This window comes from Bos indicus, chromosome 25 (assembly GCF_029378745.1).
Source record: "Bos indicus isolate NIAB-ARS_2022 breed Sahiwal x Tharparkar chromosome 25, NIAB-ARS_B.indTharparkar_mat_pri_1.0, whole genome shotgun sequence".
Classification (NCBI taxonomy): domain Eukaryota; kingdom Metazoa; phylum Chordata; class Mammalia; order Artiodactyla; family Bovidae; genus Bos; species Bos indicus.
Genome location: NC_091784.1, coordinates 39,840,370 through 39,855,408, shown reverse-complemented (window position 1 = coordinate 39,855,408; position 15,039 = coordinate 39,840,370). Strand labels below are relative to the sequence as shown.

The 15,039-nt window shown below is 61.5% G+C and overlaps 1 protein-coding gene and 1 non-coding gene across 2 annotated transcripts; one reads left to right on the top strand and one right to left on the bottom strand.

Annotated features, from left to right (window-relative positions):
• Window positions 1-659: 659 nt before the first annotated feature.
• Window positions 660-732, bottom strand: TRNAG-UCC (transfer RNA glycine (anticodon UCC)). Its single transcript has one exon. It is a non-coding gene; the product is annotated as a tRNA-Gly (tRNA).
• Window positions 733-4,701: 3,969 nt separating this feature from the next.
• FSCN1 (fascin actin-bundling protein 1) lies at window positions 4,702-14,179 on the top strand. The gene is made up of 5 exons (XM_019988101.2): window positions 4,702-5,649; window positions 11,749-11,905; window positions 11,992-12,113; window positions 12,381-12,548; window positions 12,866-14,179. The coding sequence occupies exons 1-5, from the start codon at window positions 4,818-4,820 to the stop codon at window positions 13,066-13,068; spliced, it is 1,482 nt and encodes a 493-aa protein (XP_019843660.2). The 5' UTR covers window positions 4,702-4,817; the 3' UTR covers window positions 13,069-14,179.
• The last annotated feature ends 860 nt before the right edge of the window (window positions 14,180-15,039 follow it).

Below are 15,039 nucleotides of genomic sequence, written 5' to 3'. Positions count from 1 at the left end.
TGGGAGAGAGGGGACTGAGAGAGGGGTATTTTATTTTTATTCTTAGTGTGCCTGTCTAAAACTTTAATTTTTTGGTTTCTTTGGCTGCGCTGGGTTTTCATGGCCCCAGGCGGGCTTTCTCTAGTTGGTGGACAGGGGCCCGCTGCTTGTTTTGGTGTGCACGCTTCTCCTGGCGGTGGTTTTTCTTGTTGCAGAGCACGGGCTGTAGACGCAAGGGCTTCAGTAGCTGTGGCTCCCAGGCTCTCGAGCACAGGCTCGGTAGCTATGGTGCACGGGCTTAGTTGCTCCATGGCATCCGGGATCCTCCCAGACCAGGGATTGAACCCGCGTCACCTGCATTGGCAGGCGGATTCTTATCCACTGCACCACCAGGGAAGCCCTGCCTAAAACTTTTTATTATGGGCGTGTCCAAACATTTATTCAAGTAGAGACTCGGGAATTCCCTGGAGGTCCAATGTTTGGGACTCTCCGCTTGCCCTGCTGAGGGCCTGGGTTTGATCCCTGGTCAGAGCCAGGTTGAGTGGGCCAAAAACAAAGAGAGAGAGACTCACGTAAGTCATCCCCACATACCCATCACCCTGTCTGGAAGAGTTTTAGGCAAAACCCAGGCAGTGTGTCATTTCATAGGGAATGTTTTGTCGCGGCTTGTGGGATCTTACTTCCCTGACCAGGGATCGAACCTGGGCCCTCGGCGGTGGAATCGCTGAGTCCTGACCACTGGACCATCAGGGAAGTCCCTTCTCCTGTGACTTCTGTGGGGGGGATGCACCGGGCACGGGACAGCCCCTTCCTGTCCGTGGTGGGTAGGCACAGAAATTCTCCGAGGCTGTCGGGTGGGGAGGAGTCCGAGTCTCTGTGACTCGGGGACCTGGGCTCAGGCTGGGCCGAGCAGCCCCTCCTGGTGGCCTCGTTTTCCTCCCCAGACCAGGCAGGAGGGCGCCCGATGGCCAGCCTGGGAGCAGCCCCAGCCAAAGCACGTCCGTTCTCCCCAGGCCATGCCCTCGTTCCAGGCAGTTCAGGTGGCTCCTGGGTTCCCGGGGGGCCCAGGGACACAGTGTCCGTGTTCCTGTCCTTCCCCAGAGGGACCTGAGGTGGAGCCTGCGGACAGGACCGTGTGGCCGCTCTGGACACAGAGGCTCCCATTGTAACCGGCACTCGGGGAAGGCGAGAGGAGGAAATGTGGGTGCAGAGCAGACAAGCAGTTTTGAAAATGCTCTTCGGCTAAACTGACCTAAGATTTTCTTGCTACATTGACATTTCAGCAATAACGAATAAGAATAATTTAAAAAAACCCGACTGATTCACGTTCTTGTACAGTGGAAAGTAACATTACATTGTAAAGCAATTATCCTTCAATGAGAAAAATCCTGTGATAAACCATAATGGAAAAGAATATTTAAAAAAGAAAATATATATATGTACGACTGAATCACTTTGCTGTACAACAGGAACTAACATTGTAAATTAACTGTACTTCAATTCAAAAAACAAAAACCCTGAGATGCTTTCCCTTCTCCTCATCTAAGGGGCTTCCCTGGTGGCTCAGTGGTAAAGAATCTGACTGCAATGTAGGAGATACAGGTTCGATCCCTGGGTCAGGAAGATCCCCTGGAGAAGGGTATGGCAACCTGTCCAGTATTCTTCCCTGGAGAATCCCGTGGATGGAGGAGCCTGGTGGGCTGCAGTCCATGGGGTCACAAAAGAATCGGACACGACTGAGAGACTAAACGACAACAAATAGGCTTGAGACCCACTGGAGTGTGGGTTTACACAGTTTTGTAAAGCTATTATCCTACAATTTAAAAAAAATCTGAGTTTGCTTGTCTTTGAAGTTCAAGGAGAAGACAACAGTCTAACTAACAGCAGTTATGCAGGTAGTGGGGTGGGAGTGGAGAGAGGTGGAGGACAAAGGCCTTTTTAGATTTGGGGATATCTGAACTATGTGAATGTGTTGTCTATTCAGAAAAAATTAAATAATAATCACTCAGCTCCAGACCTGTTGAAATTAACCTCAATTCTTCATATATTGACCCCTCCCCACTCCTCCCATCCCCAGTCTCAGGACTAACTAACCTGATTCCCCGATGCCTCAGTCTCTAATCTGTTCACTTGACCTGCCTGCCTTTGTCCACGGGGAAAACCAAGGTTCCCTTTCCATGTCTCATCCTCCGCATTGCTCTATCTGATGCTAATTTATTCAGCAAACTGGCACAAGGCTTGTGCTCCTGGCCAAGTGATCCTAAAGCTGTGCTCCACCATCGCTCTGACTATACGACTAGGGTCCTGGGAATTCCTGGGGGTCTTAGGGGGCTGGAGGGAGTCTGGCCCGTCTGTGTCCCCAGGACCAGCTGGCGTTTATGAGCGCTCACCATGTGCCAGGCACTGTCATCTAGGTGCCTGGTGTGTGGAGTCACCAACTTGTCCCCATCTGCCCAAGACCTTCCTGGTTCGAAAACTGAGTGCCACGTCCCAGGAACCCCTTGGTCCCATTCATGTGTGTGAGCTCCTGTCCTCTAGGCTTCTTCCCGGGACAGATGCTATCATGATGCCCATTTTAGAGATGGAAAAACTGAGGACCAGGATGTGCATTCGACTGCAGGAAGCCCAGTGCAAGAAGCCAGGGCTACCACCCAGCTGGGCTCTCCAGTCTTTGTACCCATCAAAAGCATAACCTGGGAAGCCTGGACCTACTCCCACCCCTGGCCTGACTGAGAGGCAGGAGCCCCCAACTCCAGCCCCACAGCAGGAGCATCTCAGCAGATCCCAGTCCTCTCTGTCAGCACGGGACTGCTGCCCCCAGCCTTCAGTTATTTGGCATCCTCTCTTATGAGCCATGGCAGCTGGCCAGAGAGTTGGCCCTAACTAGAGAGTCTTGGGGATAGCAATGGGTTCTGAGGGTGGCCAGGGACAGGGTCTGATTTCCAAGTCCTCAGGGACCTTCAGACCACCTTGAGATGAGGGATTTGCATCTCTTCTATAAAAGGCGAAACAGGCTCAGAGAGGTCAAGTAACTTGACCACAGTCACACAGCCAGGGAGACCCTGGGTTTCAAGCCTATTTGTCATTGTTTAGTCACTGAAAGTCGTATCTGACTCTTTGCGACCTCATGGACTGTAGCCTGCCAGGCTCCTGTCCACGGGATTCTCCAGGCAAGAATACTGGAGTGCGTTGCCATTTCCTCCTCCAGGGGATCTTCCCGACCCAGGGATCAAACCCACAGACTCGGGTTCACCTGCATTGGTAGGTGGATCCTTTATCACCAAGCCACCAGGGAAGCACCTATCAGACGACTTCAAAATGAGAAACTTGGCTTCTCAGCTCTCCAGAGCTTTGTGGGAGGGGGTGCTATGGGCAGTGACTGTCTAGGGCTCAAGGCCCTACCGGTTAACCTACCTGACCTACAATAACAGGAAGGTAACACAGAATTAACAGGAAGATAAAAGCCCCTGGAGGAAGCTGCCTGGGGAGAGGCAGCGGCACAGACCAACCAGCTGGGGAGCTAGTTCAGGGCCCTCTGCCTTTAGCCTCGAGACCTTGTGGGCAGCCTGTGGTCACGCTGGCATTCCAGGGGCTTGCCTGGCATGTGGGGAATGTCCCAGCAAAAGTCTTGGCCTTTGGAGATGCTCAGAAAAGGGAAGTGCTCCTCTCCAGGGTGGGGGTGGGGATGGGCATCTGTAGGAATTATCCCCTCCTGGGTACCAGGCTCAGAGTCCAGTGCAGAGGGACCTGGGGGTGGGTACAGAGTGGGAGGCGTGCTGGCCCCTGGGGTTCCAGATGCGGGTTGCCCCCCTTAGGGCTGTGCTTCCTGAGTCCTAGCACATCTCTTACCTGCTCCATAAAAGGGCTCACTACTCACTCTATAGCGAAGAACAGGGATGTCTGGCGTCCCGCAGCCTATGGGGTGGCAAAGAGTTGGACACGACTCAGTGATGGAACAGCAACTTGCTCTATGCCTGTGAACCTCACCAGAACCCTGTGACCTCTGCAGCCTCGGGATGGGAACGCTGTCACTACTCCGGAGACTGATTTGGGCCAGTGGGGCTGGGTGCCTGGACCCCCAGGAAGGAGGGTGCCTTTCTGGTCAGTGTTCTGGGAGGGACGATTCGGGGAACCACAGACCCCGCTTTGGAGGCTGCAGAGCCTGGGTTGGGTGAGTTGGGGTCGGCAGACCCCTTCCCAGCTCTTGGCCTGCGCCCACCCTTCCGCCCACAGGCACTTAGAGGGTCCCCTCTCTGCTCCTTCAAGGCTCTGCGCTAAGTCCACCTCCTCCAGGAGCCTCCGGAGCGCTCCGCTAGTACTGATGAGCTCCGTGGTTTCCGACGTCTCTAATGCACAACCTCTAATCTGACTCGGGCCTTCCTCCCGACTGGGCTTGGGGTTGGGGGGCCTCCGAGGGGTCCCCTGCTCTGTGGGAGCCCTCAGGCTGCGGCGCCGCGAGGGTGGGGCTTTGGTATTGGGGGAAAGGGGGCGGTGGCCCCAAGTGGGGGGTACTGCAGAGGCCGGCGGTGCAGAAGGAGGGGCCGCTGCGAGCGCAGCTGCCGCCAGCGCCCCTCCAGGCCCCGCGCGCCACTCACTGGCTACGCCGGCGCGTCCCCGGCTCTGCTAGCCCCCGGGAAGGGGCGGGACGGGGGCGGGGCCTGGCGGCGCTGACGTCACCCCGCCTATAAAGGGGCTCGGGCGCCGCGAGCCGGCTTTGTAAAGCCGCTGCTGAGGGTGCGCGCACGGCCTCTGCTGCCGCCGAACAAAGGAGCAGGGCACCGCCGCCGGGACCCGCCACCGACCGCCCGGGCCGCGCCGGCCCGCCGCCAGCCGCCACCATGACCGCCAACGGCACGGCCGAGGCCCTGCAGATCCAGTTCGGTCTCATCAACTGCAGCAACAAGTACCTGACAGCCGAGACGTTCGGGTTCAAGGTGAACGCCTCGGCCAGCAGCCTGAAGAAGAAGCAGATCTGGACGCTGGAGCAGCCGCCCGACGAGGCGGGCAGCGCCGCCGTGTGCCTCCGCAGCCACCTGGGCCGCTACCTGGCGGCCGACAAGGACGGCAACGTGACCTGTGAGCACGAGGCGCCGGGCGCCGACTGCCGTTTTCTCATCGTGGCGCACGACGACGGCCGCTGGTCGCTGCAGTCCGAGGTGCACCGGCGCTATTTCGGCGGCACCGAGGACCGCCTGTCGTGCTTCGCTCAGACCGTGTCGCCGGCCGAGAAGTGGAGCGTGCACATCGCTATGCACCCGCAGGTCAACATCTACAGCCTGGCCCGCAAGCGCTACGCGCACCTGGGCGCGCGGCCGGCCGACGAAATCTCGGTGGACCGCGACGTGCCCTGGGGCGTCGACTCGCTCATCACGCTGGCCTTCCAGGATCAGCGCTACAGCTTGCAAACGGCCGACCACCGCTTCCTGCGCCACGACGGGCGCCTAGTGGCGCACCCTGAGCCCGCCACCGGCTACACGCTGGAGTTCCGCTCCGGCAAGGTGGCCTTCCGCGACTGCGAGGGCCGCTACCTGGCGCCGTCGGGGCCCAGCGGCACGCTCAAGGCGGGCAAGGCCACCAAGGTGGGCAAGGACGAGCTCTTCGCCCTGGAGCAGAGCTGCGCCCAGGTCGTGCTGCAGGCGGCCAACGAGAGGAACGTGTCCACGCGCCAGGGTGAGTGGGGATGCCGTCCCTCGCTTCTTCCGGGCCTTGCACAAAGCGCATCCCACCCCACCCCCGTCCCCACCGCCTCCCGCCCTTCCTCGCCCGCGGCAATCCCGAGCGACGCCCGGTCCGCCCCAGCTAGGCGTGCAGGCCACCCTACCCGGCCGCAGGGCGTGCGCTCCGACCCCGAGGAAGGGGCGAGGGGTGGGGCTTTGCCCATCCTTGGGGGCCGTGGCGCGGCCCCCACTCCGCCTTGGGCTTGGGGCTCCCTAGGCCGCTCTTAGGCCCCGCCCCGGGTGCCACCCTCGCACCCCTTGCTCAGTCTGTGTCTTCCCGACTCGTGCGGATCCCTCGGCTCCGTGGGCCCAGCCCTGGGGGAGGCGACGCCCCTCGCCCGGTGCCTCGTGCCCTTCCCCCCGTTAGTGAGTCTTCAGTTCCAGGGCGGAGCGAGGGGTCGCCCCCCGCGCAGGGCGCTCCCGCACTCCCTAAGGGCCGCCTTTGGCGGGTGGGATGGGGGTCCTTTGGTCTCCGCAGGGTGCGCGTTCACCTCCCCCGGGGCTGGGCCTCTCTCCACCCACTCTGGCTGCTGGGAGGGGTTGGCCTCTGCTGGAGGGGGGCGCCCCGAGTGTCTGCCCTTCCCCCCCAGCCCCTCCTCCCGCGTCCGCCCCGCGCTTGAGGCCGCGGCCTTTGTGAGCAGGGGGCGGGCTCCTCGACAGGGCCCTCCCTCGCCCCCTTTGTCCTGCTCGGTCTCTGCGGATGAGAAAACCAGATGAGGCTGGGCGGGGAGGGAGTCGGCTTTCTGTGGGTCCCCCCTGCTGGGAACCCCCCGCGCCGCCTCCCGGGCCGGGTGCTCCGTCCGAAGCCGCCCCAGGAGGCGGCCTCCCTGCTCGCGCCCAGGTCCAGGGCGGCGTGGTGGGGGTGGCTGCCCGCCAGGCACCCCGCCCTGCGGCTCCCGGCCGGTGCGCTTTCCTTCGTGGGTGCCCGAGAGCGGTCCCAGCTTGAACCGGGAGACCCCAGCCCGGCACCCTCGGAAAGCGCCCCCCCTCGAGTAAACCCACCCCCTAAGACTCCAGCCTGGAACAGCTGGCTGCAACTCGACGCGTCCTTTCCCGGGGCCTCCCGTTGGCCTGGCCATTTCCTACCGGCCTGCGCGCCAGAATGAGCCCCCTCTTTCCCGGCTCAGATTCTACCCCAGGCGGCTTCTCTTCCTTCTGGCGCCCTCGCCCCTTCTTTGGTCCAGAAGGCAGTCTGTTTCTTCCTCCCAGGGGAACCTCTGGGTGTCTTGCTCCCCCCAGACAGGAAGTTGGACCCTGGCCTCTGGAGATAGCTGGGTGGGAACCCCAGGCAATGGCCCCACTTTTCTCCTGATGACCACCCTCCTGAGGTCCGCACTCTGCCCAGGTGGTTGCAGCCCCGTGGCAGCTCCACCCGAAGTTGCCGGCTGCGGACTGAAGTGGGCCAAGCTTCTTCCATCCTGCAGATGGGCGGGTTTAGGCCCAAAGAGGAGAAGCCCTGTGCCCAAGGTCACACATAAGTATGCAGCAGGCAGAACTGGGTTTGAGTCCAGAAAGGGCCCTCATCTGGACCCCCTGATGCCTCCCAGCCTCTGGGGACCACAGGGTCTCCCCTCTCCAGTCTCACACAGCACTAGGTGGGGCAGGACTCCTCACCTACTCCGCAAACACTGAGCCCCTGGCGAGTGAGGCATGCTGAGGCCTGAGTGGTGAGTAAGTGAGCACGTCCCGGCGTCTTCCTTGCTGGGCGCTGTGTCCTCATTGGGACATGAGCCCCATCTTGGGCAACAGAGGTGTCTGGGACTCCAGGTGGTCCATGAGGGCCCTGGGTTAGATGGGAGAGGTCCCTTTCCGGGGAGGACATTTGACCTGACCTGAGGATGAACAGAAGGGGGGCTGTATCAGGTGTGTGGGACAGTGTTGAGGACACAGAGCACAGCTTGTGCACAGGCCCCGAGGCAGAGAGGAGCAGAAAGCCCAGTGCTGGCCGAGAAGCAGCTTGTGAGGTTGGTCCACGGGACTGGATCAGCCAGCAGGGCTGCAGGACCCGGAGTGGGTGCTTATCAGTGAAGGATGCTCTGTGCTTGCCAGCTGCATCCCACCCCTTCCCTGGGAAAAACGTGCCAGGAGGCCCCTGGGCCTGGAAGGGGCAGAGAGAGCCTGGGGTATTTTTGGCAGGTACCAGGTGGCGAGCCTGGACAGACACCCTCTCCTTTGAGTGAGGCTCGCTGGGGGCGTCATGCTGTGATTCAGGCCGATGGGGCAAGAGGAGCTGCCGGAAATTGCAGCAGGAGAGCCAAGGGCTCATCTGTGTGTTTAAAGGGGAGGGAGCTCTGGGGGCCAAGATTGGGGCTGCCTTGGCTTCAGGTTCTGGGGTCCGTTCTGACGTCGGGTCTACCTGGCGGGATGGAGGGTGATGGGGGGCTCGGGGCCGCGCGGGGTTGGGGGGCGTGCCTGCAGAGGCCATTTTAGACAGGCCTGCGTGGCAGGGAGGCGGGGGAGGCTCCTCCAGACACATGTTGGGAAACGCGGGCCAGGAAGGAGGAGCCTCCTGGGTTTTGCCGGTGGGGGATGTGAGTCATCCCAGCAGCCAGGGCCCGGTGCGGGTGGGGTGCTTCCTGCTGAAGCTGCAAGCTGCTCTCCGGCCTCAGTCTCCCCATCTGTAAAGGGCTCCACCTGGGCACGTTCTTTGTGGCTAGACCGTATTTCTGGGACGGGGTCATCGCAGCCACTGTTAGAGGCAAGGTCGGCCACCAGGGCTTGGGGGTCCTGAGAGCTGCTGTGACAAAGCAGATGGCATACATCCACCCCAGGTCCTGGGAAGTGGGGTCACTGTGACCACACAGGCAGGGCCGCTGAGTGAGCTGTATTCAAGCTTCTTTGGTGCCTACCTGCCCTGGGCTTTGCTTCCCTGGTGGCTCAGATGGTAAGGTATCTATCTGCCTTTAGTGAGGGAGACTTGGGTTTGATCCCTGGGTCAGGAAGATCCCCTGGAGAAGGGCATGGCAACCCGCTCCAATATTCTTCCCTGGAGAATCCCATGGGCAGAGGAGCCTGGCGGGCTACAGTCCATGGTGGGTTGCAAAGAGTTGGACATGATTGAGCGACTAACATCTACACACACTGCCCTGGGCTCCAGCCAGACCCTGATCTCATAGCCCCTTTGCCTCTGACCAGCTGTGCCCTGGGGTCTCCGTGCTCAGGAAGTGCCCAGCCCCAGCGCTCGAAGGTGAGGCTGGCTGGCTGGCTGAGGAAGGGCTGGACAAGCCAGGCTTTGTAGGATGTGTAAGAGTTCTCTTGATAAGGCAGGTCACGTTGGCCCCAGGGAACAGCTCGTGTAAGGATGGAGTAGGGATTTAAGGTGGTTAGGTAGTGGCAAGAGTTGACAGCAAGGAGGAGAAGTGAGGTGAAGCCACAGAAGCTTCTGGGCTCCCTCCCTTAAACTGAATGGGGGTGGTGGAGAGCGCCTGATTTTTGACCACCCAGGGGACTTGGGGACTGCTAAGGCTGCGGGGGGATGAGACCATGGGGTGTGCTGCAGGCTGGTCTGTGCAGGATGGCCCCGGGGCTGGAGACTGGGAAAGCCATGATGGACGGGGCGGGGCCCGGCGTCTCCGGGGTGGGAGGATGTGCCTGTGGGCTCTGGTGAGCCCCCGCATCCCTCTCCTTACTTCCCGGGGCTCCAGTGGGCCTGTGACTCACGCTTTCTGTGCTGCTGTTGATGAAAAGAAAAATCCCAAAGAAAACCCTGTTCCCATAGTAACCCAGCTCTAATTAGAGACTCCAAGGCCGAGTGGGGCCTTTCCCATCAGGGCATGGCCTTGGAGCCAAGAGGGGCCCCCCTGGATGGAGTGGACACTACCCCCAGCCCCTCCTGTGGGGGCAGAATACCCCATGTCTACTTGGCATCGGGCCCCTCCATGCTCTCAATCTCCTGGCAGGACGGAGAGACACCGAGCCGGGTTGACAGAGGGAAACTGAGGCTGGAGGGGTGTGCTGCTCACGCAAGGCGCCTGGGCCCCACTTTGAGTACCTTGCTCGCTGGCCTAGGCCTGTTGATCCACACCAGTTCCAGGACTGGACACAGCCAGGCTGGACGGGGTCTGAGTGGCTGAGTAGACGGCGGTGGTCGTCGAGCGGCCCGGGGCAGGGACCCACCGCTCCAGTCTTGCTTTATGCACCCCAGGGTTGGGAGGGGAGTTGCTGGGAGGAGCAGGGGTTCAGGGCTGGCTGAGCGCTCGGGACCTGAAGTCTCCTGGAGAAGGGCCCCCAGGTGTGTCTGGCCTGAGCCTGGTGCAAGCCTTGTGTACCTGCAGGGCCGCATACCAGCAGGTAGGCTGGCAAGCGCGGGCAGGCTGACTGCCATTTACGGCCCTCCCCTGCCCGCCTTGCCCTTCTCCCTGGGGAGCCCCCTCTGCCTTTTCTGCTGCCGAGGTGTGCCCGGCGGGGCGTCTCCCCTGTTCTTTCTTTGCCATCAGCCAGCCTCCTATGCGTGGGGTACATGGTGCCCTGTGGCCCGTCAGGTGGGGTGGGGCAGGCTGGCTGGACGGGTCTGAGCCAGTGGCCCCAGGACGGCCCACCTCTTGGGGCCTGGGAGCCCCAGCAGGCGCAGCCCTCGCTGCTCCTCGCCTGGTGCTCCGCGGGGGGTGTTGTGGTGGATGGAGTCAGCCCAACCCTGGGGCCTGAGTAGACAGCTGATCCCTGACACTGGGGCTCAGGCGACCCTGGGGGGCTGGGGGGTCGAGCCCAGCGGTGGTGAGGGTCTATTCAGGGTGACCCGTGGAGGCCGCGGCCACCAGTCCAGAGAGGGGAGGGAAGGTTGGGGGGCAGGGCTTGGTACGAGGCCGGAGTTTGCCCCCTTCTCCCGAGAGCCCGGGGACCCCTAGCTTTTTCTCTGGGTGACCTTGGGCAAGGGCACTATTTCTCTGTCTCCCTCTCTCTTGTGAGGCAAGGTGGTGCTGACATGGGACACGAGACCTGGTCAGCACAGGGCTGACACCTGTCAGGCCCTCTGGGTGGAGCCTGGAGAACCAAGAAGGGGTCCTGGGCCAGGGGCGCAGCGCCAGCCCCCAGCCTTTGCCACCCGCCAGCCTCCTCTCATCTGAAGGGGTGCCTGCCACCAGCCCCGGCTTCATAAAGGCCTGGAGGCCCCTCACCCGACAGTGAGGCTCTTAGGCCCGTGGTGCTTGGGGACCTGAACTTGTGGTTGTGACCAAAGGTCGCACTGCAGGTTTTAGCTGGAGGAGTCCGCACGGGTGTGCAAAAGCAATGGGGCTGCAGCTTGTGGGAACAAAACCTCGGAAGCCACCCCTTTCACAGATGATTTCAGGATGTGGACACATGTGAAGGTGTTAGGCAGGTCGTGTGCAAATCGCGATCTGCCACCTGCGTGCACTTTAAGGTCAAGAAAACGCATGTGTGAACGCAGGGGAAGCGTTAGGAGGCTGTGGTTGCCCAGCGTTCACAGGGGCTCTCCGGGGGTGCGGTGCGCGTTGCGGGTGTGTGACTGCACTTTCAGAGGAGTTTTCTAGATTTCCTGAAAGGAGCGTGTGCAATTGCTCTTTGAACTTTTACACGTACACAGAAGCAGGAGGGAACAATGAACCGCCGAGTAGCAACCCCCCAGCTGCCTTCCCAGCTCCCTGGGCCTCCATTCATTGTTTTTGCTTGTACTTCCGGTAGAACTCAGACATCCGGGCATTTGCCTGTGTCTCTATAAACAGCAAGGCATCCTCTTACATATTGACAACGTGATTAGCAGTAATTAACCCTTCCCCTCTAACCCCGGGCCACGTTCAGATTCTCCCTGTTGGCTCTACAGTATCTTCTTGCATCTGGTTTGTTGAAGAGTTCTATGTCTGTAATCAGAGAAAGTGATGTGTAAGTGGACCTAGCAGGCTCTGGTCCTTAACTGGTCCGGCCCGGGGTCCTGGGTTCTCCCTCTGATGTGGAGGCCGAGGGGTCTGAGCCGTGCAGTGGGTTCTCAGTAGTCCCCCCGCCCCCCACTGTACTGGTGTGTGAGGGCAGGGCTGAGGGTCAGCCAGAACTGGGGGGTGCGGGGGTCCCTGGTCCTAGCTGGAGGCTCTCCCCGCAGGTATGGACCTGTCGGCCAATCAGGACGAAGAGACTGACCAAGAGACCTTCCAACTGGAGATCGACCGCGACACCAAAAAATGCGCCTTCCGCACCCACTCGGGCAAGTACTGGACGCTGACAACCACCGGGGGTGTGCAGTCCACCGCATCCACCAAGTGAGTGCCCGCTGCCCGTGCTCGCCCAGACCGGCCCTTCCCAGGGGGCACCTCTCCTGACCCTGTCCCCCACCCCCCTACCCCAGGGACGCCAGATGCTACTTTGACATCGAGTGGCGTGATCGGAGGATTATTCTGCGTGCATCCAATGGCAAATTCGTGACGGCCAAGAAGAACGGCCAGCTGGCGGCCTCCGTGGAGACGGCAGGTAGCCACCTTGGGCACACCTCAAGCCGCAGTTCCCTGGGGCGGGGTCTCGCTGTGCCATGGTCACTTACCAACCCCACTGGAAGCCCGCCCTGTGCCAAGTGTCCTCCCAGGCCGCCCTCACCCCGCCTCCCCTAGGGCTGGCGTGCTGTGTGACCCCAGGCTCTTGCTGTCCCTCTCTGAGCCACACACACCCTGGGCGTTGCACCCCCCCGGCCCCCGCCCGGATCCCCCTGAGGCTCACTGCCTTTCCCACCTCTTGGGACAGGGGACTCGGAGCTCTTCCTCATGAAGCTGATCAACCGGCCCATCATTGTGTTCCGCGGGGAGCACGGCTTCATCGGCTGTCGCAAGGTCACGGGCACCCTGGATGCCAACCGCTCCAACTATGACGTCTTCCAGCTGGAGTTCCGAGACGGTGCCTACAACATCAAAGGCAGGTGCCCCTGTGGGCGGGACTGGGTGGGGCACCTCCCCCCCCCCCCCCCCCGCCTCTGCGCCCCACTTGACCCTCTGACATGGCTTGGGCCATTCCAGGCCCCATGTGGGAGCTCGAGCTGGTGGGGAGCCCCTTCCTTCCGCTCTCGTGGGTATAGGAGGGAGACCACACTAGACAGAGGGCTCTGGGAGGGGCTCCGTCCATCCACGTGGGTGGACAGGGCAGACCCCAGCCACACTCTGGGAGCCGTGATTGGAGGGTGGGGGGCAGAGCGCGAGGCAGGACCTGACAGGGTCCCCCCTGTGCCCCTGCAGACTCCACGGGCAAGTACTGGATGGTGGGCAATGACTCGTCGGTGACCAGCAGCAGCGACAGCCCGGTGGACTTCTTCCTGGAGTTCTGCGACTACAACAAGGTGGCCATCAAGGTGGGGGGGCACTACCTGAAGGGGGACCACGCGGGGGTCCTGAAGGCCTGCGCCGACACCATCGACCCCACCACGCTGTGGGAGTACTAGGCCTGCGCCCCCGGCCCCCTCCCTGCCCCGCCCCCGCCCCACACTAACTCTCTTCTCCTGGGGGCTCTGCTGCGGGTGGCGAGCCCCTTGCCTTTCAAACTGGAAACCCAGAGCAAACGGTGCCCTCACCGGTCATCCCCCGGGCAGGTCGGCACTCTGACCTGGCCCTGGGCGGGCTGTCCCGGCCCCCTGCCCTCTCTTCTGCGCCCTGGGCAAGGCTGGAACTTCTCTCTCCTGACCTCAGACAACTCTGAGCCTTATTTCCCCAAAGAGGCCATGGAGGAGTGGGGGAGCTGGGAGGCCTTCCCGAGCCCCCGCCCCCCTGGAATGGCAGGGTGCGTAACTGGAATCTCCTGTCCCCTCCTGATCCTCCCCCACACCCCCAGGAGCCATGCTCTTGCCCCAGGCCTGTCGGTGGCCTCCCCTTGCAACCGGACAGGTCAGGGCCGGCTCCTGCCCCTGCACACCCTGCTGTGATCCCGGGTCCCTGCCCCTGTCTCTCTTTGCTTTCCCTCTGGCCTGACTGGAAGCAGAAAATGACCAAATCAGTATTTTTTTTTTAATGAAATGTTATTGCTGGAGGAGCCCCAGGCAAGCCTGGTTGTAGCCATGAGTGGGCTTGAGGGGGTCTTGAGACAGAGGACTCTTCTGGCCTCTGCGCCCTCTCCTCCCACTAGTGGTGGGGCAGGCGGGGTGCCTCCCCAAATCCAAACTCCCCCACCTTCCCAGAGGGTTTCTCCAGCCCCACCCTCCCGAGTGCCCACCCCAGGGCCGGGTCTCACCTGGTGGTGCTAGGCCCCTCACCGCCTCACCCAGGGCCCCGTGTGGTCGGTGCTCCTTGTCTGACCAGACTCCTGGGTCTCAGCGGGATGAAGCTGGGCATCGCCCTCAGCTGGGAGCCCCCTGGAAGCCCCCACTGCCCCCCACCCCCGCCCATGGCTCCCAGCCCCTCCCCTGCCGGCTCCCCTCCCTTCCGGTTAGTGTCCACCATGCATCTCACTCTGGGTGTCTTGGTCTTTTATTTTTTGTAAGTGTCATTTGTATAACTCTAAACGCCCATGATAGTAGCTTCAGACTGGAAAGAGCAAAATAAAATAACGCAAGTCTGCAACCCGGAGGCTGTGTGTGTGTGCTCGCGCGTGCGCGTTGGGATGAAGGCAGACAGGAGGTGTGGGCCCGGGAACCCGACTCCTGCACGTTTAGGGGTTAGAGGTCAAGCCCACACAAACCAGCACACCTGAGCAGGTGTGCCTTGATTAGAGCGTGGAGGCCTGGGCTGCCCCCTTTCCATACTGAAGAGGCCTCCAGTGCGTCCATCCACAGCCCCAGACCGCAGGCTCCCACGGAGGTGGGGAGCGGCCCTGAGAGGAGTCAGTTGGGTGGACTAGGCTTGAGGTCCAGGGTGGGTGCCTGGATCAGATATCGCCTGTGCCCAGTTTGCGGAGGGACAGAGCCACTTCTCTGTCTGGCAGATAAGAAGCCCAGGAAGTTTCCGGCCTCGAGGGGTCACCTGGGTCCCAAGTCCACCCTGCCCTTCTTGGTCCCTGGCCGACCACGTGGCTAGCCCTGCGGGGACCTCCAGAGAGACAGATGCTGGGCGGGCCCTCCTGTACAGTCCCTCCTGTTACCCAGAGCCTGCCTGTTCCCATCTTACAGAGGGGCAGACTGAGGCTCAGAGCAGCAAGGCGCAGCCTTAGGAGTGGAATGGGTACCCCACGGGTCCAACTGGCAGGCGGCGGCTGAAGATGGACTTGGGCCTGCGGCAGTCTCGCGGGGGCGGGGGGGGGGGGCCTGAGCGGTCAGCGGAAGCGCTGATTGGCTGCCGATGACGAAACTGGGATGCCTGCGCTGTGATTGGTGGCCCCTGGGGGCGGGAGTCTCGAGATTGACAAGGACAGATGGCGGCCACAAAGGGATGGTGAGCTCCCAGCGGGGTCCTGGCGACCAACCCCCACCACTGTTCAAGCCAGG